The sequence below is a fragment of the Juglans microcarpa x Juglans regia genome, chromosome 8D, assembly GCF_004785595.1.
Source record: "Juglans microcarpa x Juglans regia isolate MS1-56 chromosome 8D, Jm3101_v1.0, whole genome shotgun sequence".
Taxonomy (NCBI): Eukaryota; Viridiplantae; Streptophyta; class Magnoliopsida; order Fagales; family Juglandaceae; genus Juglans; species Juglans microcarpa x Juglans regia.
Genome location: NC_054608.1, coordinates 27,383,537 through 27,409,879, shown reverse-complemented (window position 1 = coordinate 27,409,879; position 26,343 = coordinate 27,383,537). Strand labels below are relative to the sequence as shown.

The 26,343-nt window shown below is 36.0% G+C and overlaps 2 protein-coding genes and 1 pseudogene across 2 annotated transcripts; 2 read left to right on the top strand and 1 right to left on the bottom strand.

The window, feature by feature from the left end:
• Positions 1 to 11,894, top strand: LOC121242607 (synaptotagmin-5-like). The gene is made up of 14 exons (XM_041140514.1): positions 1 to 527; positions 2,286 to 2,360; positions 2,453 to 2,560; positions 3,210 to 3,242; positions 3,334 to 3,423; positions 5,578 to 5,697; positions 6,319 to 6,462; positions 7,029 to 7,448; positions 7,837 to 7,971; positions 8,831 to 9,049; positions 9,164 to 9,436; positions 10,286 to 10,423; positions 10,813 to 11,115; positions 11,503 to 11,894. Exons 1-14 carry the CDS (start codon positions 336 to 338, stop codon positions 11,719 to 11,721), a joined length of 2,469 nt encoding a protein of 822 aa, XP_040996448.1. The 5' UTR covers positions 1 to 335; the 3' UTR covers positions 11,722 to 11,894.
• Positions 11,895 to 13,118: 1,224 nt separating this feature from the next.
• LOC121242606 (CRM-domain containing factor CFM3, chloroplastic/mitochondrial) lies at positions 13,119 to 18,901 on the top strand. The gene is given in 10 exon segments (XM_041140513.1): positions 13,119 to 13,799; positions 13,802 to 14,175; positions 14,672 to 15,137; positions 15,224 to 15,354; positions 15,449 to 15,976; positions 16,206 to 16,362; positions 16,437 to 16,729; positions 16,839 to 16,898; positions 18,462 to 18,545; positions 18,706 to 18,901. Coding segments are annotated over 10 exon segments (2,703 nt in total). The 5' UTR covers positions 13,119 to 13,321; the 3' UTR covers positions 18,838 to 18,901.
• A 4,332-nt stretch (positions 18,902 to 23,233) lies between these two features.
• Positions 23,234 to 25,740, bottom strand: LOC121242605 (annotated as a pseudogene).
• Between the last annotated feature and the right edge of the window lie 603 nt (positions 25,741 to 26,343).

Here is a 26,343-nt window from a genome sequence, read left to right as displayed (position 1 = left end):
CGTCTTCTCTGGAGTGTTTCTCTCTGTTTTTTTCTTTCGTTTTTCTTTGATAAATCGTTTATCCTCTTCATGTGTTTCTCTCTGCCAGCTTCTCTTATCGTTTTGGCTTCTTCAACCGACAAAAATATCTCATTCCACTTCCCGGGAACTAAAGATTTTTTCTGGGAAGTACTATTTTTGGCCCTTGAATTATTCCCATTCCCATGAAAATGGAATAAAGTTACGTACCCAATAACCATGGAATAAAGTTGTATACCCTTAACCTTGGAATAAAGTTATATATACGGGGGAAATTTAAGTTGGAGATTAGTTTGTCAAACTGGGTTTTTGCACAGATGAGTACTAGGAGAAAAAGCAGAGCGTTCAGTTTTGATGAGGCTGTAGTTTTTCTGAACCGTCTTATAGCAGAGAAGCCTTTACTTCCATTCTTGATTCCTCTGATATTGCTTGCTTGGGCTATTGAGAGATGGGTTTTCTCTTTCTCCAACTGGGTTCCACTTGCCGTTGCTATCTGGACAACCATACAGGTTAGCTCCCTGTAGTTTTCCTTCTCTTCTTGATATTCTTTTCCTAAAATTGTTTTTTCTTTGTTTTTGTTTTGTTTGTTGTTAATGTATTTTGTCTGTTTAAGCTTATGTTGTTATTGTTTTTGTCGTTTTTATTTATGTTTTGGATAAAGCTATTTAATTATGTTTGTCTTATGAAATTGTTGATACTAGTACGATGGGGAAAGAAAATTGTCTGGTCTTAAGCTATTAAGTTTTAACGGTTTATCTTGTGTTGGTTTAATTCAGAGCTTTTCAAGTCTATCAGTACTTTCTTTTCCTTATTTAAAGTTGTAGAGTTTTGCCTTTTTGTTTCGATGTTTATCTCTGTGGCTCTTTATGATACAAACATATACTTCGTGCTACTTCCAAGCATTCTGCAGTAAAATTTCACATTTCTCTATGAATTTTATAAAAATGTGTTCTTTCTACGAATGATCATGCTTCATGGATCCAGGCTTCCTTGTAAATAGATAAATACGTAAGGAAAATAGGTATATGTAGGCGTTTATGTATGTATGTATGTATGTATGTATGTATTTATGGATGCAAGAATACATGTATATGAATATGAACGTGTGTGTACACACACACACACACATCTGTGGTTATGTTTCATGTCTATATTATAGGGGGTTATTAAGCATGGCAAATATTGTACAGGGGGACCTGATTTACATTCTTGGGGTTCCTGAGTTTAAAGCTCATTACCTTCTTTTCTCAGAATACTTTTTTTTTGAGTAATAGTTCATTTTAGCTGTTATTCATGATTCAGGTTTGTCTTGAGTTCATTATTCACTTGTTGTTTCTTTATTCGGACTCGAACTTACCCTTATCTAACTTCTTTTTAATGGAATTATACCTTACATTTATGATTAAATCCTTATGAAATTGGATGAAACCCCATCTATTTCCCAAACTGAGTTCCTTCGCAATTGATTAATTAGGATCTGAAATATTATTTAATTATAAAAAATTTTAAGTTTTAATTATTCATTAAATTTTTTTGAGTGGATGCAAATTTAGTCAGACAATGGAGAGAAGATATCCTTTGATATATATATATTTTTTTGATAAGTTCCTTTGATATATTAAGTTGCTTACCAGGAAAAAAACATTAATATGCACAAAATAATTGATGGGAACTTACGCAAGCAACACCTCATAAATAAGGGTGAAACATGAAATTAGGAATTCGGTCCTGTAGTTTCTGTGAATTGCATTGACCTATAAAAGAAAATAGAGCTTTTGTTACAAACCGTGGCATGGTACTATTTCTGCATAAAAGAAACATTAGAACAAAAACTAGGAAGCTCGTGGGCTGTTAATTGCATTTGAAACATGGTGGAGGATCAAACTATAATTGTACTTTTTCCACCTTAAAACCACTTTCTATTTTGTGCGTAGCTATTTATGTTAAGGGATTGAATGTAGGAATAGAAGTTTGACTTCCACTAGACTCCCACATAGAAACCTATTATGTTCTCATTTTCTATGTGTATTAGAGCTGTAAGTTTCATGTCCACTTCATAAAAATTATCTGTTGTGGTTGCTTCTATTCCCCGTGATTCTCATTAACTTAAGCTCTACATTGAGTTTCTGCTTAACAGAATTATATTCTTGCAAGTTTCATCACTTTTTCAGTTCTCACTCATTAAATAACTAATAAGCTTGTGATATTTTTGGACAAAAATAACTTGTACATGGTGATAAGATGTGATATAACTTTCATGTCTGCAGTATGGGAGTTATCAACGACAAAGACTTGTTGAAGACTTGAATGAAAAATGGAAGCGAGTTATACGAAACACCTCAGTAGCGATACTATCTTCGTTTCATTTCTGGTTATCTGAATTTCGAGTCTTTGAGAGTTATGAAGTGAATTTTACCCATTTGCATTTATGCAGCCTATAACAGCACTGGAGCACTGTGAATGGTTGAATAAGTTGTTGATGGAAGTATGGCCCTACTTCATTAACCCAAAGTTCTCAACAAGGTTCTCATCCATTGTTGAGGTGAGACCCTGTACTACAATACACTTCAAGATCCACTTTTGTTTACGCAATACATAAAATATGCAACCGTTCTGCTTGATGATTTACGTCTTGCTAGCACGTGTTATTTTTATCAATGTTTAATCAATTCCTCTCCAACATAACTATTTTTCCATACTTCTCAGACTTGAAGCTGATTAGTAGTAGCAGTTACATAACTTAGAATATGCTTCCTTTCCATAATAATTTGATGACATGGTGGAAGATGTATAGTGTCTATATTAGTTTCTATCATAGATCTATCTCCTATAGTGACAGGATCTTCAGATCAACCTCTTTTCTAGATTAGATAGATTGGATCCATGATCTCCATTGGGGGGTGTACTAGTATTATATACATCTCAAAAGAAAAGCATTCCAGAAATGGATATAAGATTTCATTGTGGGCATTCCTATACTGACTACATCACAGGAGATTAAAGATAGTGACTTTCTTTTCTTCTATTATCATAAAATTCTTGGAATGGATTCACTGCAATCTAATGCGGGAATTTGTGTTAGCACTTTTTACATAAGTGTTTTGATATCTTGTCTGGTGTATGTAGATACATATATGCATTTCAGTGATAAAATTCTGTTGAAAATCTTTTATTATTTTTAATTTATGCAGAAACGTTTAAAGCACCAAAAATCAAAGCTTATTGTAAGTGATCTAATTTTTTATTTCACTTTTATCCATGGACTGAGGATTATTGTACACTACCTCTACTGAAAAAATGCTCTCGTTGGTGTAGGAAAAAGTTGAATTGCTGGAGTTTTCATTGGGTTCAAGCCCACCAATTCTGGGTCTTCATGGGACTCGCTGGTCATGTTCAAATGATCTGGTTGGATCTCTGCATTTTCTTCTAAAATTTATGTGTATCCCACTCTTTTTCAGAGTTCCCTTTTGTTTTTGTCTTCCTGTGAGAACTCAATCTAAAACCTTTTTAATCTCAACAAACCCTTTACCACTTAAACCAAGACCTGAGGACATTTTAGAGCTTACAACAAGAACAGGCCTTTTCCTTTTCCTTGGAATAGAGGTTGCTTTAAAAAGCTAGATTTCTGTTGTTGTTTCTCTGCTGTCCGTCTGTATATATATATGTATATATATATATATATATACACATGTCAACCAGATTAAAATCCTTTTTTCAGGTTTTATTATTAAAGTTAGTATCCATGTTTTTTTTTCATTGTCTCGTTTCTGATTAATGGTCTATCAAGTGCATCGCTTCATGCAATTTACTTGTGGCTTTTATTGTTAAAAGGCCAGCCTGAGTTGTCATAATTGTATGATGCTAGTGGTTATCAGCTTCCACGTTTGTTATAGACCAGGAATTGACCATTATGACATCACTATAAAACTCTGCATTTCCACCATGTTTTAAGCTATACGGTGGATTTTCAAATGAATGGAGAATTAACCCAATAATTTATCAGATACTAAGATGATATTGTGTGTCTGTGTGTGCGCGCGTAAGGATGTTTGTGTTACCTTGAATGTGCAAAGCAATCCGAGGAAATTAGTAGTTTCTTAATATTGATAAAAGTCTAACACTAAGGGGAATTTCTACCATATAAGCTTTGTTAGCTTTGAAATAACAACTTTTTAACACTTTAGGGAGAGAAATGGGAGGTGCTTCGAAGATTGTTAACGCACAATGGGGAATTTAGGGATTTTTTCTTTATCACTTTAAATTTTTGGGTGAACAATCTAGTGAAGGACGTGAATATCTTGTAATGCTTTATTTTAATTATATTTTGCTTTAGTTTGTATTTAGGTGTATTCTCATGTATACTCCATGTGTACTTGGACTATACCTATTTACTTGGAATAAAATCTCTTATTACCTATAAAAAAAAAAAATAGCAACTTTTTAACAATTTCTACCATAGCTGAATAAGTACACTTTCGTGGCTCCTTAGACCCTTTTTTCTCTTCGACATGATCCAAATGATGTACATGGATAGTTGTTTCGATACGTTTTTCAGATGTGCAGTTAGCCTTTTGACTTGCCCTATGTTGGTCCTCGTAGTGAATATCATTCTCCACAATAAGTTTCATTCAAAAGATGTGCTTGCAAATTTATCTCTCTCTCTCTCTGTTTGTCTCTCCCTGTGTGTATAGATTGAGTAGACATTGTGCAAAATAATTAACCATAAAGAGAGAATCTGATGTGGGAACCATTTATAACAGAAGTACAGAAGAATGTGCTCAATTGAAATTTAAGATTCGGTCACTTTGCACTTGAAAAGGTAAAAATAAACTTTCATAGCTGACCAAGGTGTTAAAATTGTGGTATTGATGTAAAGTTGTCAATATTGTTAATGTTGGTTGTCTTTTGAGTACATATCAAGAAGTCCATTGTGTTAAAAACAGATAATGGCCTGAAAGAAATAGTGACAATAATTATATATAATGACTCTGGCCTTGGCTGTGACTTTACAAGAATAGGAACACCAAATCCAGCAGACAGCCCAATTAAGTAAACACATAATAATACTTCAATTTTATAACATCAGTAAGTCAATCTTAATAATAGCGTAGAAGGGTAACCCATGTACACAGGAAATATACAAGAGACCATGCCCTACCAACCAGTTGAGGAAAAAGAACAATCCTCCGTAAAATCTAGAGAACTAGTAAAACGAGAGTTGTTATGCGCAGCCATTCAACTATGAAGGGTTTTGAGGATAATGGCTTTTAACTCAAACACTATCCTCCTGCTATCTTCAAATGTTTTAGCATTTTGTTACTGCCAAATGCACCACATCAAGCAAAGAGGAGCCATCCTCCAAACTTTACTATTACTCTGGCTTCCAAGGGTGCCTGTTATTTGTGTTCATGATTCATCAAAATATTTTTGCTTTCAACTAATATGGTTTCTTATCATTTCTGTTTGTTTTCTATTCACTTAATGGTTTATCTAATTAGCCAAGCATTGAAATTTTGTTTCCAAATTCCTGGATCTCACAAAACATCTTTATGTTGACAGAGAATCATGCGATTGGGTTTTGACTGGGACACTACTGATATGAGTATTTTGTTGCTTGCTAAGCTGGCCTTCAGGGGGACTGCACGAATTGTTATAAATAGCCTTCATATTAAGGGTGATGTATGTACAGTAGCTTTTTTTTCCCTAATAGATTGAAAAGGATAGGTCAAATAACCAATTATGACACTAAAATATGTTGGATAATAAATATGATTTTACTAGCTTTATAGTATGTGAATCTTTTCTTGAGGAGTTCCAAGGATTGTGTTGGAAACTTTGCAGCATCTAACACTAATCATAAGCAAGGGCAGTCTTTAATTAGTGTGAGTCAACTTATGATGTAATTCATGTTTACGCCACAAACTGATCACAGAACAGATATTTTTAATCATGGATGACATTGGAGTTTTTTTCTCGTTTTTCTACACATTTTGAGATTTCACATGACAAGGCACACGTTCTTTTTCTTGTATTTAAAATAGATTCTTTTTACATGAATCCTTGGTAGACATTGAAGGGCTACAGCAGGGATGCATCTTAGTTGTAGTTTTGTTTCTCTTCAATGGTATATTGGTGGTTCACACTCTTAGAACTAATGGTTTGCCCTCAGTTTATGGCTAACCATATTTTGTCTCCAAAGTTTGTGTCTCACAGTTTCTGATCGCACTGACTGTTGTGTATCACTATGAAAGCCATTCAGTGATTCTACTTATTATTCATTCACTGGATTACTTTATACAGGTTCTGTTGATGCCGGTTCTGGATGGGAAGGCAATTTTGTATTCATTTGTTTCAAGACCTGAAGTGAAAATTGGAGTTGCCTTTGGAAGTGGCGGTAGCCAATCACTACCTGCCACAGAATTGCCTATCGTTTCTTCTTGGCTGGTGGGTTTATTGAGTGATCATATTCAAGCACATAAAGAATTGATTTAGACTGCATCATTTTATTTTGAACTGGGTTCAGTCATCTTGATTTGGTATGGTATATTGAGTTGTTTTGCTGCAGCTTTCTGCCATGTCGATAGTAGTCAGGTGCATTTCATATCACAGGATTTTTTTCTTTTCTTTCAAAGAAATGGTTCTGAAAAGATACAGTCAAAATTTGGAGCACAATTACTGACATTTTTGTGAAACTTAATTTAGAATTGTCATGGTAGAGAATGCTTGCTAATTTTCATGAAACTAATTTTCTGGACATTATGCAGGTTATACAATGCATAGTTATCTCCTGTTGTTTCTTTGATATGATCACAGAATCCCCTTTAAAATCATAATGGCATGTTTGTCACCTGAAATTGGTGCAGTTATCTTTTTTTTCAGAATTTAGTTTCTGACTAAGCAGCATAGCATCCAATGATATGTTTGGAAATTTAGCTGCCCATATATCACATATAACTACACTTTTTGCAAATTTCTAATGGTTTACTCTAAAATTATGTGTTTTCATGCAGGTTAAGCTTCTCACTGAAACCATAGTGAAGACTATGGTTGAACCTCGCCGCCGTTGCTTGTCTTTGCCAGCTGTTGACCTGAGGAAGAAGGCAGTTGGCGGGATTATATATGTCACAGTAGTTTCAGCAAGGAAACTTTCTAGGAATAGCTTGAAAGGAATTTCATCGAGAAGGCAGCTAAATTCTTCTACAAATGGTAATTTAGAAGACGAGCTTGTTGATAAAGCTCTTCAGACATTTGTTGAAGTTGAACTTGAAGAGTTAACTAGGAGAACAGATGTGAGATCAGGCTCAAGTCCCACATGGAATTCAACATTTAATATGGTTTTACATGAAGAGACAGGAACTATTAAATTCCATCTTTATGAGAGTACCCCAAGCAACGTGAAGTATGACTATCTAGCACGATGTGAGATTAAGGTAATCTGCTAATGTTGTTTCAGATTGTAAAGCCATGGGCCATCATCATTTGATGCATGTATAATTGGTTTTTGTGCTTGCAATGCATATTGACATGCTTGAGACTGTAGCCAAAAGTCATGAAATTTTGTGCCACAGTACGTTAAAATATGTTATCTAAGCCGCCAAGTAGCATGACTTCAAATATAATGGCTAGGTTTGGTTGATTGTGCTTGTTTCAGTTATCTCATAAGTAACTGTCAGAATTTATTCCCATAAGAATTGGAGAATACGAACTCATTATCAACAGGTAGTCAATAAATAGTTTTAATCTAGAATAGGTACTCTGGATATCAATTATTACTTTGTAAGAGTGTCAGATAAGTCAATTTCTTGTATCCTATGACAGATGAAGTATGTAGCAGATGATTCCACAACATTTTGGGCAATAGGACCTGACTCTGGTGTAATAGCCAAGCATACTGAGGTTTGCGGGAAAGAAGTTGAAATGGTTATACCATTTGAGGGGGTCAATTCAGGGGAGGTAAAACATTAATTAATTTCATGACAGTACGTTTTGTTCCCTATATTTATGATTGTTCTGTCCCATCCTGTTTTTTGTTTTTTTGCTTTTTCTTTCTTCTTTCCACATCAGCAGTTTTAGTTTTTTAAATGTAAAATTAATCTCTCCACCACTTGATGACTTTTGTTATCTCAAAATTGAAATTGGCTACAGGAAGTTTGAATTTCATGAAAATATTTGAAGAGACTTCATTTTATTGATTCCCTTTATTGTGGAAAGATTTACTTAGCAGAATCATTACATGGAGAGAAAAATTGAAGATATCACTAATTCAATCAAGTCATAGGACTGACACATTAACAACAATTGCATATACCTATTAAAATGGTTATTAAATTTACTCATCTGATCCTGCAATGTCCTTAATGAGAGTAGATATATTTTAATTGGTGATATTATTTAGTTCTAATAAACAGCAAAGCCTTCTACCTTTGTAAGGCTATAATATATTTTATAATTTGTAAGATGAATCAATAGTAGTTTAATGTACTTTCTTGGTGATTTCTAGATGTGGTATTCGATGAATCAAATGGCATATAATTGAGTTTTTTGTCACATTAACAACCATATACACACCCTGCAAATAGATGTCATGTTTCCAACCAACTATTGGACCAATAATAAGTTTAATACAACCTTGAAATTTGACCAGTGCTTCTTTAATCAATTAAAACTGGTATTATGTTCCTTTCTCTTTCATTCTTCTTTATATAAATAGTAAGGTGGATGCTTAATTAATTTCTTTATTTTTCTTACTGAAGTATGCTTTGAATAATGAGTTATTTTTAGTTTTTTTCCCTCATTCAAATAAACTTGGCAGTTGACAGTGACGCTTGTCTTAAAAGAATGGCAATTCTCCGATGGCTCACACACCTTGAACAGCTTTCATCTTAGCTCAAATCAATCATTGTATGGGTCATCCACTTCTCTGTCAAGAACTGGGAGGAAAATCAGTATAACTGTTGTAGAAGGAAAGGATCTTCTTGCAAAAGACAAACCTGGAAAGTCCGGCCAATATGTAAAAATGCAGTATGGAAAAGTAGGCTTCTCTTTTCTTCATAACGTTATGTGATATATGAATAAAGGTCTGAAACTATCGAAGACTCAAGCTGGTTTATGCTGATAATATATTGTCCACAAACCTTCTTTTCAGACTTTCCAGAGAACAAGGACTGCTCGTGCTTCAACTCCTATCTGGAATCAGAAATTTGAATTTGATGAGATAGGAGATGGTGAATATCTTAAAATAAAATGCTACAATGAAGAGACCTTTGGTGATGACACCATTGGCTGTGCACGAGTAAATTTAGAAGGACTGGTGGAAGGGTCAATAAGGGATGTATGGGTCCCCCTTGAACAAGTGAATTCAGGAGAGCTGAGGCTTCAAATAGAAGCAGTCAGAGCTGATGACTATGAGGGATCGATGGTATATTCATATTTGAATGAAAATATTGATCTTTCCAATTAGTTTAATATGGAAATACCGAAAAGAAAAAACTACAAGGGCATGATAAGTTTTAGGCTGATCCAAACTCTTTATAAAGGATTCAGTATGGTATGGGCAGAGGAGCCACAGACTTGTTTGTGGAGGTCATGGTTACTCTTAATCCAACTGATATATAATCTTTGGGAAGTCAATCACTTATAAAAAAAATATCAGCATGGCAACGATTGGCTGCAATATAATTGTGGCCATAGTACAGTTCATTTTAGAACTAACATATTGAACTAAAGTTATATTGCTTCACAAAAAACAATGTTGTGCTTAAGTTATGTCCTATGGTTATTCATTAACTTGTGTAAAGAGTATATATATTATATATCCTCACTCAGCTTGCAATTCAAGGGTTATTACTTAATTTGTTTGGGTATTTGTTATAAATATTCTTAGATTAGTAAGAGTATAATAACAATTTGAGGGTGCCAAGATTGTATTTCTTAAGCTCATAGGGTGACTTGTGAATATCCTCGGATTGACAAAGGAATAAAGCACTTTCATTGACTAGCAAATTCATCTATCGATGGGTTGTCTATGTAGGCCTCCATGTTTTTGTGCACGTGTGAACTAGGAGTTCCAAGTTTAGGCCTGGCCTGCTCAATATAAAGGAAAGCATTGAATTTACCTTGTTCCTATGTCAGATTTTTCTTTGTATTAATGGAGCTTAACCTTCCAAGTTTTCAACATAGTGTTACCCATAATTTTTCTTTTTTCACATTAGAAGTGTCCACTCTTATATGATTTTTTCCTCTTCTTTTCTTGGTTATATATGTTCAGGATTCAGTTATAGGTTCTGTCGGTGGCTGGATTGAGCTTGTTCTCCTTGAAGCGAAAGACCTTGTTGCTGCTGATCTCAGAGGGACAAGTGATCCTTTTGTGAGGGTTCAATATGGAAATTTCAAGAAAAGAACAAAGGTTTGCGATAACCGCACTTATCAATTATGATATAGCTAGCTAGTTTTTTTAAGTTCAGTTGATGTTTACCCTAACCATTCATGATCAAGTTTCAGCACTATTATTGTCTTAACCTGTATTGCGTGAATGGTAGATGTAATACCACATAAAAGAGGTTTCAGTGGCAAAAATCCTCGTGACTAATCGAGGTTTGGCTTATATGGATCTGGGAATTCACGTCTTGAGGCTTTTAATCTGAGGAAAAGCTGATTGCTTACTGATTTGTTTTTTTTCTTGCGTTCACCATTTATGTTGTTCACATAGCTTTTGCTCTTGCGTATAACCTTTTGGTGAGCTTGCAGTTGCACTATCTCAATCCCTTACCTGCTGTGCCATGGTTTGCCTTACAGGTTATGGATAAAACGCTGAACCCCCGGTGGAATCAGACCTTAGAGTTTCCTGACGATGGCAGTCCCCTAGTTTTGCATGTTAAAGACCACAATGCTTTACTACCCACATCTAATATAGGTGATTGTGTTGTAGAATATCAGAGATTGCCTCCAAATCAGATGTCTGACAAGTGGATACCCCTCCAAGGGGTGACGAGGGGGGAGATTCACATTCAAATTACAAGAAAAGTTCCTGAGCTAGGGAAGAAATCTAGTTTAGATTCTGAGTTATCCTTAACTAGAGCACGCCAAATTTCTAGCCAGGTGATTGTGTTATGTTCTTTTATTTTCTTTCTTGTTCTTCCAGAGTCATTGATTTCACATTTAGCGTGCATCATCATTAGATGAGTTTAGAGTCAAACTCAAACAAAATCTATGTAAGGCATTGACTTGTTTTGAAATCACTTGTTATTTTTCTCCTATGAGCTTCCCTGATTGAAATCAATCTGCTTGGTGCTGAAGTTTACTAGACTCCGGCCTTTGGTTATAAAATTTCTGAATACTTGCCTATGATGTTTTTACCAGGTCGATGCCACTATCTTAATCTTAAGATGCATCTGTCTCCAAATGTGGACCCAATATTATTACAAATTTAATTTGAATCTTTTCCTTTATTGCCTAACATATGTTTTTTGAAACGTGTCTGATCAGATGAAAGAAGCGACAAACAAATTTCGTTCTCTAATGGAGGACAGCGATCTCGGAGGACTCTCAACAGCTTTGAGTGAATTAGAAAGCCTCGAGGATTTGCAGGAAGTGTGCATGGAACAGCTTGAGAGAGAGCAAATGCTTCTTATCAACAAGATATCTGATCTCGGTCGGGAAGTTTTTAGCGGATCTCCTTCCTTCAGCATGCTTTCCAGCAATTGAAGCGTTCCTTTGAGTTTTTAATCTTAGTGATCATCTTTGTCCCTTAACATAGTTTAGTTGCAAGAAAACCAATAAAGTGAACATGCATGGTTTTCCAACTAATGAGCCTTCCATGTTCATGTCACCTTCAAGCCGCGTATATGTAGTATGAATGCCTTATAAATTTGTAGAATCAAGTGAATCTCAGAAGGTAGAGAAAGTATTACTCCTTCCAATTTGTAATTCAAAAGAGACTAACAATACAAGTAATGCTAGATATAGTCATAGGTTGTGCAAGCGTCGCATATTCCTTTTTCCTTTTAAGAGAGAGTATGGTCCATTATTAAAAATTTACTTTTTCATATGGATTTTATATTTATTCATTTTTTTTAAAATAAGTGTGCAGTACTTGCACTCTATGACTGCAAATATACGATTATATATACGAGCTAAAAGCATGATTAATGCCTATAAAAGCAAGGAATACCAAATTTAAGAAGGACATGTAAAATCATATATACGAGCTAGATATTATTATCTAAGAAAACGTAATGAGGCTGGTCATTAATCGAAACACTTGTTGCTGACTCAACTTCAATAAGAAATAAATCCCAAGATTTATTTTTATTTTTTATGAAGAGACAAGGTCACATGTCCATGAGTTTTGCATGGATATTGTCTAGGGACATTTAACTTTGCATCCTTAGATCCTATCTATTCTGGGTTTTCTTTTGTTGCTTCTTTAAAGAAATGGTTTACCATGAATTCACAATATATATAAATATTGTGAATAAATAATATATATATAAATTATATTTTAAAATAATAATCTATATATAAATAAATTATATTTCAAAATAATAGTTTATATATGAATAAATTATATATAAATACATATATATATATATAAATTATAAATAACTTAATCTGAATTGAGGGTAAAAAATAAATTTGTAGTTTGAAAAAAAAAAATTAAAGGTCGAAATATCAATCGGTACAGGTCGAAATATAGGTCGATACCGAAATATATATGGTACCTGTACCGGCCCAGTGGCCGGTACGGTAGATACCGACCGTACCAACCGGTACGGTATAAATTTAAAAACAATAGTGAATAATATTTGTGAAAAATATTAAATTAGAAATCAATACATAATAAGATAAGAGAAAGACTCCTATTGCAATATTGGTAAAATAATATTCTTATTCTATTCTTATATTGATGTGATATTATTTATTGTTTTTTATTATTTATTTTTTTTAAAAGTTAGAAAATGATCTAATGGTTGATATTACATCTACGCTATAAACATGAGTTTTGTAGGATCAAAAGATTCAAAACCCACAGAGAGAGTGCCCTATCGAACAAAACCGATGTGCCCCGATGACATCCAATCACCTGTATATATAAATCTTATACCTGTCAAAGAAAAGCATTCCAACGCTGATTTTCCCAGAAAAAAATCTTATCTTCATCTCTCCCCGCCCGCTGAAAACTTTGCTCAACACTTGCTCTCCTGCCTCTTCCCCTGTCTCTCCTCTACTTTCTCGGCATCCAAACAGTGAATCCAAAACTAACAGACCACCAACGAGCTTAATTCGCTGAACCCAAAACCCAATAATGGCATTCACAACGGCTAAAATATCGGAACTTCCGCTGAGGAGCTCGCTCCCACTGAACTCCCACACTCACTCTCTGAACCTCCTCTTCTCCTCCGCCCCAAATCTTTCATTTCATATCCTTAAGCCCTTCTCCTCTCTCCGAACCTCCACCACTTCTACCGAACACGGTGGCGACTCGAAGCCTAAGCCCTCACCGGCGCCGAAAGCCAGGGCTTCCTCCGCTCCCTGGCTCAACAAGTGGCCCAATCCTGGCCCTGCTGTTGAATCAGCTGATCGCCGCAAATCCAACAGCAGAAACGTCTCCCCCTCGAACGACGATGACCGAGTGGAGTCTCGGTATTTCGATGGAGATAAAGGACAGAGTGCAATCGAGAGAATCGTGCTCCGGTTACGAAATCTAGGGCTAGGTTCGGACGGCGAGGACGATGGGTCGGATGAGATGGACGGTGGCGATGCAATGCCGGTGACTGGGGAGGAGAAATTGGGGATTTGTTGCAGAGAGATTGGGTTCGACCGGATTATATCTTAGCGGAGAGCGAGAGCGGTGAAAACGACACAGTATTGCCTTGGGAGAGAGATGAAGTTAAGGTTGAAGAGAGTGGAAAAAGGAGAGAAAGGAGGGTGGTGGTGAAGGCGCCATCATTGGCGGAGTTGACGATTGAGGACCAGGAGCTGAGAAGGTTGAGGGGGATGGGCATGGTTCTAAGAGAGAGGATTAGCATTCCCAAGGCTGGCCTTACGAAGGAGGTGCTGGAGAAAATTCATGGCAAGTGGAGGAAGGAGGAGCTAGTGCGACTCAAGTTTCACGAGGTGCTTGCCCACGATATGAAGACTGCGCATGAGATTGTCGAGGTTGGTAATCAGTTGACATTCTGATTAGATTTCATATAATAGTTACACCGGTAATGGTTATGAAGTTAATGTTATTTTGGATATGTCGAACATGGTATGGTACCTAATTCTGGTGGCTTGTTGATCAAGGCACCTCACGGACACCAAATTTTTAGAACCTAGCTCTGGTTTGATAAATTATCAAGTGAGGATCATTTGATGAGTTCCTAGCGTGTTGCAAGATTTGTTGACAACCGACGATATGCAGTATGTTCCTATTCAAATCCGTAATTCTTTAAAAGAAATCTGTTGCAACAATTTCGATATCTAACATCATTATCTTGAAGTGGTATAATGTGTTGCATTGGTTGTAGTAGTTTTACCACTAGTAGTCATCTCGTTTTACACCATCTGGTAGCTTTCAGTATATTGTTATTTAATTCTCTTATTATACGTGTAAATCATAACTATAAACAACTGGGGAATATGTAAACTGACTGCTTGTAGTCATGGTCAGCGACGAACAGGAGGGTTAGTTATATGGAGGTCAGGAAGTGTCATGGTTGTGTACCGAGGGAGTAATTATGAAGGGCCTTTCAGATCCCAACCTGTGAATAGGGAAGGTGATGCTCTTTTTGTTCCAGATGTTTCTTCTACGGAGAGTTCCATGACAAGAACTGGTAGTGTTGCTACTTCAACTCTAGAAAAGAGTGAACCGGCTGTGAGGAATCCAGACAGTCCTGTGAACATGACAGAGGAGGAAGTTGAATACAACAGCCTACTTGATGGTTTAGGCCCACGTTTTCTTGAGTGGTGGGGTACAGGAGTACTTCCTGTTGATGCGGATTTACTTCCTCAAAAGGTTCCTGGTTACAAAACACCTTTCAGGCTTCTTCCAACTGGAATGCGATTGCGACTGACTAATGCTGAGATGACTAACTTAAGGAAACTTGCTAGATCACTTCCTTGTCATTTTGCCCTAGGTATTTTTCACCATCTGAGTAATTTTCTTTAGTTTAATATGCCTATATGTGACATTAACATTTGTTTCCCCGAACATCTTATGAAGGGAGAAACAGAAACCATCAGGGATTGGCATCCGCTATTATTAAGCTTTGGGAGAAAAGCTTAGTAGTGAAGATTGCCGTTAAACGGGGTATCCAGAATACAAACAACAAACTGATGGCTGAGGAGCTAAGGGTGTGTTTTGTGCCTGTCTTGTTCAGGCCTTTAATGCCTTGTTTTTCTCCTACAACAATCAATCATAGTGGCTTTAAGTTTTACCATCTTGCAGAATTTAACAGGAGGTGTCTTACTGCTTAGAAACAAATATTACATTGTCATATACCGCGGAAAAGACTTTCTCCCAACAAGTGTAGCTGCTGCTTTGGCGGAAAGACAGGAATTGGCTAAACAGATTCAAGACGTGGAAGAGAAAGTGCGATGTAGAGTGGTGGATACAGCTCAATCACGTGGAGAGGAAAGACAAGTACTTCCAACAAGCGTCGCTGCTGCTGTAGCTGAAAGACAGGAATTGGTAAAACCAAGTCAAGACATGGAGGAGAAAGTGCAGTGTGAAGCAGTAGATGTAGCTCAAGCAGGTGAAGATGTGGAAGAGAAAGTGCAGTTTGCAACAGTGGATGTAGCTCAAGCAAGTGAAGATGAAGGGCAGGCACTTGCGGGTACTTTGGCCGAGTTTTATGAGGCTCAAGCCCGGTGGGGAAGGGATATATCTGTTGAGGAACGTGGGAAGATGATTGAAGAAGCTTCCAAAGCTAAGAAAGCAAGGCTTGTGAAACGAATTGAACATAAACTAGCAGTTGTAAGTTGACCTCTCTTTGCAAAGGGGAAAAAAGTTTGGCCTCTCTTACTGAAAATTAAATGCTTGAAAAGCATTTGGATTATCTTGAACTTAATAAATCCACTTGCTTCCTTCATGGGACTAAATATTGCTAAGATAAGTAGTCTGTGTAGAATGTTCACTAAACTTCCTTTGATGTGTTTTTAGTTTTCTTCACTTTTAGTTTATTGGTTCTTGGTTGCATTGACAGGCCCAAGCTAAAAAGCTTAGAGCAGAAAAACTATTAGCTAAAATTGAAGCATCAATGATTCCTGCTGGTCCTGATCATGATCAGGAAACAATTACTGATGAGGAACGGGTTATGTTTCGCAGAGTTGGTTTAAGAATGAAGGCCTACTTGCCTCTTGGTGAGTGATTCATATTTTATTTAGGACTTTTGCATTCTGAGCTCAAATATTTATGGTCTGAATATATGGATCAGGCATTCGTGGTGTTTTCGATGGAGTCATCGAGAATATGCATTTGCATTGGAAGCATAGAGAACTCGTGAAACTAATATCCAAACAGAAGACCCTTGCTTTTGTCGATGAGACAGCAAGGTTATTGGAATATGAGAGTGGTGGAATACTAGTGGCAATAGAAAGAGTCCCTAAAGGATATGCTCTTATTTACTATCGTGGAAAGAATTATCAACGGCCTATTAGCATAAGGCCAAGAAACCTATTAACAAAGGCAAAGGCACTAAAGCGTTCAGTGGCCATGCAACGTCATGAGGTTCCATCATCTATGTCTTCATTTTGTTATTAGAATGTACAACATTCTGCTACTTGTGATTATGTCCTTTATGTCACATTATCACACTATGTCATAAATGACTATGCAGGCTCTTAGTCAGCACATATCAGAAGTGGAAAGAACCATAGAACAAATGAAAAAAGAACTTGTAAGTATAGCTTTCATATATAATCCCCCCTCTAGTAGCTTAAAACTTGTATTCTAGTTGTAGTGGCTTAATTGTTTCTTTATGTTGCTTCAATTTGTGAAAACTGGGTTTTGCATAGTTCTTGACACGTTACTGTCATTACTGAAATCAAGTATAGGTGATTTGGACCTTCCTGCCTGGATAATTTTGCTGAAGTATGACCTAATTTGTTATTTGTGTGCTTTTGTTAGAATGTATAAGATATTTGTGTGTTTTCTTTTCAAGAAGAATTCAAAGGAAGTCAAAATATTGGTCTTGCTTGAGCTTAATTTTCAGTAACCGTTGAAGAACCATTTGGCAATTCTGTTGGATTCTTTTTTTGAAGTTGACATTGGAGTTAATTGATCTAACGTGTTGAAATTTTCCTTTTTAACCTTCTAAAATCTCTTCATATAAACCTAACGTTTTTTAATCTTTTGAGTAAATGATGGCTCAAATGCATGTGGTCTGTGGCCAGTCAATATATGCAGGGACAATCATTAATTGTATGGACCATTTAAGTTTAATACTTAACAGAACTTGTTGAAAAGTGATCTAAGCATTTCTAAACATAAATAATAAGCTTTCTCATCTTAAAGGGGCCACTATAATTTCTAAAACATCTACAATACTTACGGGTATAACCCCGTCAGGTTCCAGCCTTATGGTCAAAAGGTGGGCTTGGGATGAGTTTTAGATTCAGACATTCAGGGTTCAATTCCTCATTATGACTTTATCAGGATCCAGGATCTTTGATGCACGGTTTGACTCGGTGGGGTGAACTATCTCAGGTTTACTCTATTAGGATGGGTCCGAAGGATTCTACCTTGGTGAGGTTCTACGTCATTGAATTAAAAAAAAATAAAAGCATATTTTCCCTGGCCTCTGTAAAGACAGCCTGGCTGCATAATGCATGCATTATTCCTGTGTTCTCTGATTTATTCTAACGGTTTCCAGATCTCTCTCTTGCTTACACCATCAAGTAAAAAAGAATGCACTGTTTATGCCTGATATTTTATGCCTGATATCAACCTTTCTAAAGTTGGACTTGGCCTTTGTTATAGATAAATTAAGAGTAATGCTACACAACCTCCCCAACCTCTACACACCACATTTTTTAAAATTTTAAAATTTTTTAATATTTTTTTAAATTTTTTTTTGAGTTTATTTTTTTTAAATTAATTCAATTCTTCTATTCATTATTCATATATTATATATTTGATAAAAGAAAAAAATAATAAAAATTAAAAAAAGTGTGGTGTGTGGAGGTTGTGTAGATTTTTTCATAAATTAAGCCAAGAACTCCTGGGTGAGCTGGTTAGGGATATTGCTAGATGCTTGTCAAAATGGATATTGCTAGATGAATCAGTAGCAACGCCTTTGCTATATGCTGATTCTGGAATGTTCAAATATGAGAATACTTTTTACGATACTTACTTTTAATATAACTCTCTTCAGTTTTAATTCCGCCCCCCCTGGGCCCCATCAAAACCAAAAGTCTAATCACAAATTCTGCTGGCTGAACTTTTTCTTGATTTTCCACAGGGTGTTTCTCAAGATGCAGAGGATGAGAATGCTGGGAGCTCTGAGGATCCTAACCAGATTGATAGCATTCCAGAGATCACTCGGGTGAGATTTTTTTCTTTGAACCGCTTGCTATTGGTTGACCAGTATCCTTGTTTGGTCAGAATGGTGGAAAAGTCTTGTGTGAGATAGGGCTGGAGTGCTTGCACCGTAGATATATTTCCTGAGAACAAAATTTAAATTCTTCAGTTATTCTCTTCTGCAGAGTGAAGACGAAGCTTCATCCATGAATTCTGCTGGTGAAGACGACGACGACGATAGTGATTGGGAAGATGAAGAAGATTATGATATATCAAGCAGCAGAATTGATAATCATCGCTTGACCAAGAATCCTTGACATATTCATTATGTTTAGGAATTAACTGGTTGGCAATTCTGTTGCTGCCTTTGTCCCATTCAGGTGAAGATCATGTTCTTGTTATCTGATCACTATCACTGTTCCTATTGAATTCTCACTTTCTCATTGTTGGAGTCGGGTCTATCTGCTTCTGTGGTGTATCCATAACTCAAATTGATAGAAGTCCATAGGGAAAATTGATGTTGGGCAAAATTTGGTCCGGACATCCGGTGCCACTCGAAAAAAAAATGTATGAAATAATTTAAATTTTCTTTTCTGTCCCATACTTTGTCATCCACATCCAGATGAAACAAAAAATAATAGGGGAAAATTCACACAATTCTCTCAAACTTTTATCTAATTTGCAATCACTTCCCAAAATGTCAATTTTGGGGATCACCAACCAAATTATCACTTTCTATAATCACCCCCGGTAATGAAGTTGACAAAACTACCCTTCATGAAAATTTTAAAAATAAAAATAGTACAAAAAAGATCACATTTTTTGTTCTTTTTTAATTTAAAAGGGTTATAATCTGAAAACTTTTAGGGGCAATGTTGACTTTTTGAAGGGAAAAGACATTGCAATTTTTGGTAGTTCGGGATAAATGTCATATCAATATTTCCCCAGAAAAAAGGGTGGGGGGGGGGGGGGGGGGGGGGGGGGGGGGGGGGGGGGGGGGGGGGGAATGATTGCAAACTGTGGAGTAGAGTGAGGGGTTTATGCTTGTTTTGACTATTTTCCCCTAAATAATGATTTGTGTTCAGTTTTCTATCAAATTTTGTAATCTGGGTGTATTTGCTTTGCAAATTAATTTGTAATGTAGGGTAGAGGGAAATGTTCAAGGTCATGTGTGAAAATATAGCAAATTTAATTTGTTGACCCACATGTTTTTCTGTATTTGATGTCCAGGAGAAAGAAAAAATAAAGAAAAAGCTACTAGTTATGCGATCCAATTTGTATGCAATTTTAGTATTTAACATGTCCAAGGAATCATTGTTCTTCTTGTATTTATGACCTCTGATCTCCCCAAATATTCTTTCTCGCAGCTGGTGTGGATGGCTTTGCACCACAGCATGGACAATGATTCTTCACCAGTTCTCATGTCATGTGCATTGATGGAGGTTAGATTCCTTGTCCTCATTGACATCTCTCTCTCTCTCTCTCTCTCTCCCCCCTTCAAATTTTGACTTTAGTGAGTTGCTCCGAAGGGCTGCAGTTCTCTGCGTTACATTGCCCTATCATATTCATATTTACTGCCAACTTGGTCTCTCACTCTGCTTCTTGTTTAATTAATTATGTTGCTAATTTTAGCTCTAGTGAGTCTGGATAGCAGCATGCTTTAAAGGGTCTGTTTAATGTAAGTCTGCCTTTCATCAGACTTGACTATATTGTCCTTTTGGGCTTTTGTCAAAGTTATTGTATAGTTTCATTGTAAAAACATTGTGACGATTATATTCGTTTCAGTTAAGTATTATTACAGCTCCTTTCCTGGATTTTTGCCTTCAAAAGCTCTATAGGTTTTCAATGTTTGTAATATAATCCCTGTATTTATTTATTTTTTTTAAAAAAGAAGTTATCAATTAGATTCTCCCGTTTACTTTTTGTCAAATAAGTTAGTGGCTGTCTTACGGATCAAATTTCTTGACAGGTCAGCTCTAAATGATTAAAAATGCCATGAAACTTAAAGGATGATGGAAATTCATTATAAAAAAAAATATTTAAAAAAAATATAAAAATGAAAAAAAAAAAAAAAAAAAAAAAAAAAAAACAACCGTATAGAGTGCTGGATGGAAGAGACATTTTAATTTGTGGTGGTTGGAGAGCCAACCTTGATCTCTATATATCATGGGGGTGGCCTCTGCTGGGGTGGTTCTTAGAGCACCCACCTCTCACAAGCAGTCATGGAAAAACTCGCATGAGGTGGCTCAACCCTCCATGCATATGAGGTGGTGGCTTGCGGGCCATCTGCTCGTGGTGTGGTGTGGTCCGTGGCCACCCCACGAGGGTTGCTTAAACAAACATACCAAAACTGTGCATTCAATTTCTTAAAGTTGTGGACAAGGTTAAGAGCTCCATCAGCAGGTTTTATATACTGCATTCACACTCTTATTAATTCTGACGAACAATGACATTCCAGCTTCTATACCACAATTAATTAATTAATTAAGCTCCATGCTAATATTGCAAAGGATTCTCCCAAATCTTATCATATATAGGATCATGATTCTGCATTAGCGACAAAACAAACATACCAAAACTGTGTAGTATTTTCTAGCCACACTTTGTTGATCTCATTACATTCAATATTAATAGCATGAGAACTATATATGGCTCATTCTCCAGCTAGAAACAGCAGTAGTACTAGTACTATATATGTAATATCTTTCTGTGAACCAGTACATGAGATTTAGTAGCTAGGGAGATCAATAGCATTACAAACCCGCCGCCAAGCAAAGTTTTTTATTTTACTTAGAACATGAAGTTTCCAAATTTCTTTCCAGAGCTTTCTCCAATGCGCTGTATAATTTTGAGCATTCAGTACCAGTACTACTAGCTTCTGATCAGAGATCAAGACAACCTTTTTTTTTTTTTTTTTTTTTTATTCACCCTTACAATCATGATGAATTAAGACCAGCCAGCTAGAAGATCAGTAAAAAGAAAAAAAATAAGGAGCTAGCAAGGGAAAAGTCTGCCCGTATGATAATCTTTAGAATAATTCTTCTCATCAGTTATTATTCACTATTCTACACTTCACATCGTATGAAAAAAAAAAATGCCAGGTGTGGGGTGAATAGTAGCTGATGCATAGCAAAACCCATTTTATCTATCCCTAGCATGCATCGGCATCGTGATGATCTGAAGTACGCTTCTCAACAAAAACCAAATTAAGTACCACAAAAATGGTAGAAGAGGAGCTAGGCATGCATGCATGCTACGAGTTATGGTTGAAATTGGTTGATCTTTATATTATATTATATTATATATATATATATATATAAAGGAAGCACTACAGTACTACTGATCTTCACTGACGTCTGTGCAAAAGGATTAATGGAGGAAATGGCCAAAAGCTCACGTAAAAATAATTCATGAACACGGAAAAGACCAAACAAATAAAAGTCTTCTGGAGGCTGTCAGCTTTTAATTAATTATCTTAATTATGATATGCTGAAATGCAAACAGACTAGCTAACTATAATCTGCTAGAAATGGCCAAACTTATGTCTTGATCTTGCTTAGAAGCTCTATAACATCCTCCCCCCCCCCCCCCCCCCAAAAAAAAAGAAAAGAAAACAACAGAGAATTAGGAAGATTAACAATCCCATGCATGCGCGCAGTTACAAGAAAAAGTATAATTCATGTACGTACGTAGCTGTTTAAAAGCCGATTAATATATAAAAGCAGCAGCCTGCAGGTTAGAAGCCCTCATTATTCGATCTCCAAAAAGATCAAAACAGAAGGGAAAACAGATTGATCTGCAGAGACAAAATTAAGTACTACGTACATTATTATAAATTATGTGCACAAAACGGGGTTGCATGGCGGCGTACGTGGCGAAAGGAACTTGGAAAACTGATCTATGCATGGATGATCACGTACATCGATCCATTTGATCATTTTTCAAACTTTGACTTAGTAGATCGTGAAGATTGGAATTCACGTACTGACGATCGAGTTAAAATTAATTTCATTTTAAGCTTAATTATGATATTTAATAGTATCATTTATCTTGTGAATTAAAATCAGTAAAATTTCGATCTTGTATTCTAGAGTACTTTTAATTTATGTGATATTTAATGGACGCTTGATTTATTTACAATTTATTTTACAATATTCTATCAATATATAATATAATAATATCATTTAATCAAAGTTTGAGTTTTCCATATTAATATGATCAATATTAATCTTTTTGTAAAACCACACGAGTCATGGATCGATCCTTTTTCATCTAAAACCATGGCTTTATCATTTTGGGTTCCAAATTAGAGAGAGAACCCATTATTCATGAATAATATGATCGATACACCCAACGTTAAGGATTAATGCTTTGAGATTATATATATCCTGGATGCATGAACGATATATATTAATGTAGAGTACGTAATATATATGCATGGGCATGCATGCAGAAGCTAGGGTTCTAATCAGTCGAACATTACTACAAGATCATCAGGACTCTAGATGGAGAGTTACAATATTTCCCCAATAATTTGACATTGAGCTTGACCAATTAACAACATAAACAGATGGGATTTAATTAAGTTTCCCAATTTTAAAATTTGACTAAATAATTAACCAGCCGAACAAATTAACTAAGATACATTAATATTGGTATAGAGCATCTGCTTGGCTCCTTATGACAAGTACAATTGAAGAGTTCTAGGGTTGATATTTCAGATAATATACATACATACATATATATATATATATATATAGATATATCTCATGTGCAGGCATGTTCAGGAGTTTTTTAACAGGAAGTTAGTTCTCACAGTACTTTAGCTTAATTGGTTTCTTCACCAAATGGAATCCAAATTGAATGGTTGCTCCGACTGCTGCTGTACTTGAACAGATTCCAAGACTTTAGAGGAAGAGGCCTGCAAGTTAGAACTCAAATCATTTGATCCCAAGTGGGAAATTATCCCTTGTGGCTGCATATTGTACGAATAGTGATGATCATTAGTACTTGCAGCTTCTCTTGGTGGATAGCTTCTCTGCTGTAATGCCTTGAGAAGCAAGGAATTCACCGAGAGACCTGCAGCTGAGGTTAGCAGCTGACTGGAAGCTGGACGCCATGAGAGTGATGGAAGAGTAGCCGCCGCCTCCTTACTGCGGCCCAATTCATGTTCAAGTTCATGTTCATGATATTGTTAGCATTGTTGTTGTCACTGTGATAACTACTTTGTGGTGATAAATTACTGATGAATCTGCTCGATGAATTTGCAATATTGCTGTTTAGATTTGGTAACTCAATGTCTCCGAATTCATTTGCATTTGAGTTTGTTTCACATGGAGACTCAAGATCAGATGGCAGCTGCGAGGATATTGGCGTGATGATCTGCTGTGGTTTTTTCACTGCACTCTTTTGGAAAACACGACAAACCACCCATTCTTCCTGGAAAAGAACACCCAAAATCTCGCAAGAATTAACAAAATCAAGATAATTCATTAGAGGCCGAGGGGGCAAGTACTACTTCTCATGTGTGCCTTTGCTTTGTTAAATACCTTTGTTGATCTAAAAGGATGCTTGCTTTCTAGCCGGTATTCATGCATAACCCAATTGCTTTTCTCACCCCTGGGAGCTCTTCCCTTGTAGAAAACTAGGGTTTTCTTCATCCCAACCAGTACTGATCCCGCACGAAATATTTCCTTGTCCTTCCCTGTCGTTTTCCAATAGCCAGCTTCAGTGGCTCGGTTTGTTCGAAGTCCTGTTGGGTATTTTCTGTCTCGCAAGCTGAAAAAATACCATTCTTTTTCTCCCATGGAGGCCTTGGCTAAACCACGTATATATAGATCATTTGTTTAACATCAGTATTTTCTTCTCTTTCCATTGACGAAATAAATTACAATAATAAATTGTTATAAATTAATGTTTTATCAGAATCATATTCTTTGAACACCTTATAAATGCATGCTATATTATTCTTCTGACGTCTCAGTGTACCTAATTAGGTGGAACTACGAAGCGAAAGAAGCTGACTAGTGATTCAAAAAATAATATATATATATATATATATTAACGTATGTAAAAATATATTTGTTTGGAAAGATCTATCAATTTTCTCCATTTGGTGTCTGGGGAAAAAGTCACAATGAAAAGTAAAAAAGACATTTTTTGGAAGGTCCCCATATTTTATATATGTTGTCTTAAATTCAATGACCAAGTGGAGCAAAAACCTTAAAAGACAGATCAAAGGCTTTGCATAATCCAAATATTCCGGATGAAAACAGGCGGAAATGAAGGCAGAAAATAGCAGTACTTGAAATTCATTAGAAGAAACATATTGATGAAGGGTAGTTATTCCATCAGAAACTTAATTAGTTCCAAAATATGAAAGAAAACGAATTAAACTAGTTATTCACGATTTAGCAACGATCTAAGAAGAATATCATGTTTGTTTGGATTAAAAGAAAAGGCAAGGAAAAAAGAAAAGCGCATACAATTTGTTTGGAAAGACGAAGCTGATCATCGCCCAAACTTTTCATGGTAATTCATTTGACCCAACATTTTTTTCCTGAAATTCAGTCTAGAAACCCAACATTTTTTGACCAACAAGCGAGTTTAGGACAGAATTAAGATCACTAAACAGAAGATTCTAAAATCCCAATAGACAGCATTAAACGATGCAATATAAGCTGAAAACAATAAAATTAAAGTAATCCGGCAGTATTACTCGATCGAGCTATATATATATATATATACCTGGGAGGTCCCAAGGTTCACACTTATTGAGATCAACAACTGCTACAGCTTTGGATGTGAAACCAACATCAGAAACCTTTCCAGTTAGATAATACGAGATGAGTTCTTCATCAGTGGGATGGAACCTGAACCCAGGAGGAAGACTTTCTTCCATCGATCGATGATCTTCACGCACGATTAATTGTTCAAAAAAAAAGGCCAAGCTAGCTACCTTGCTGCAGAATAATTTGTATTTCTTAAAGGCTAATCAAGAAGAATACATACGAACGAAAATGATGCTCGAAAACGAAAGGTTAATATAATGGTGTGCAGTGGTACTGTGCAGTTTGTGTTCTAAGAAGTCGCACTTGAAGGAGAAGATAAGCTAGCAGCCAGCGTTTTGGGTCTTTTTTTATTTTGTTATATACAGCTAACACTTTGACAAAAGATGGGGAGATCGAGAGCATGGAAGTTGCTCTGCAGGAATTGGTGGTTGGATTTTCTCAGCTGTCATTATTATTAGGGTTCTGGGATTAATTATACTCATGAATTACCAAACACCTGTGGGCATTGACTAAGGGGAAAACAATTAAAAATATTCAAACAAGTGGGTGTGAAAATTGTGTAACAAAATAGACATAAAACATTAAGGTGGATGAGTGGCAATTATCTGCGCACGAGGGCTTAGTCTCTGTTACAGATACTGAAATCTCTATTTCCATGATCCTGTCCAACCACCTTCACCCATTCCTACCCACCGTACGTAACCTTGGCTGGCTAATTAACCTCATGATCATGATCATTTGTACCCTTTGTCCTATGGGAACATGAAGTTGATGCTACCCCATTTAATCTGTCATTGACACTTAGTACTGCACGCATGCATGGCATGATATGCGATCCACCGTCATGATCTTGCCTATCAATTTTGGGATTCTCGAGGTTTGTGTAATTAATGTACTACTATATATGGTACTTTCTAATTGTATTTAATTCACAAAGCTGATATATATGCATTCATTGCAAAGAAGATAAATAATATCATGTAGTGGTAATAATGATTTAAACATGATGATCTTATCATAAGAGTTGAGTAC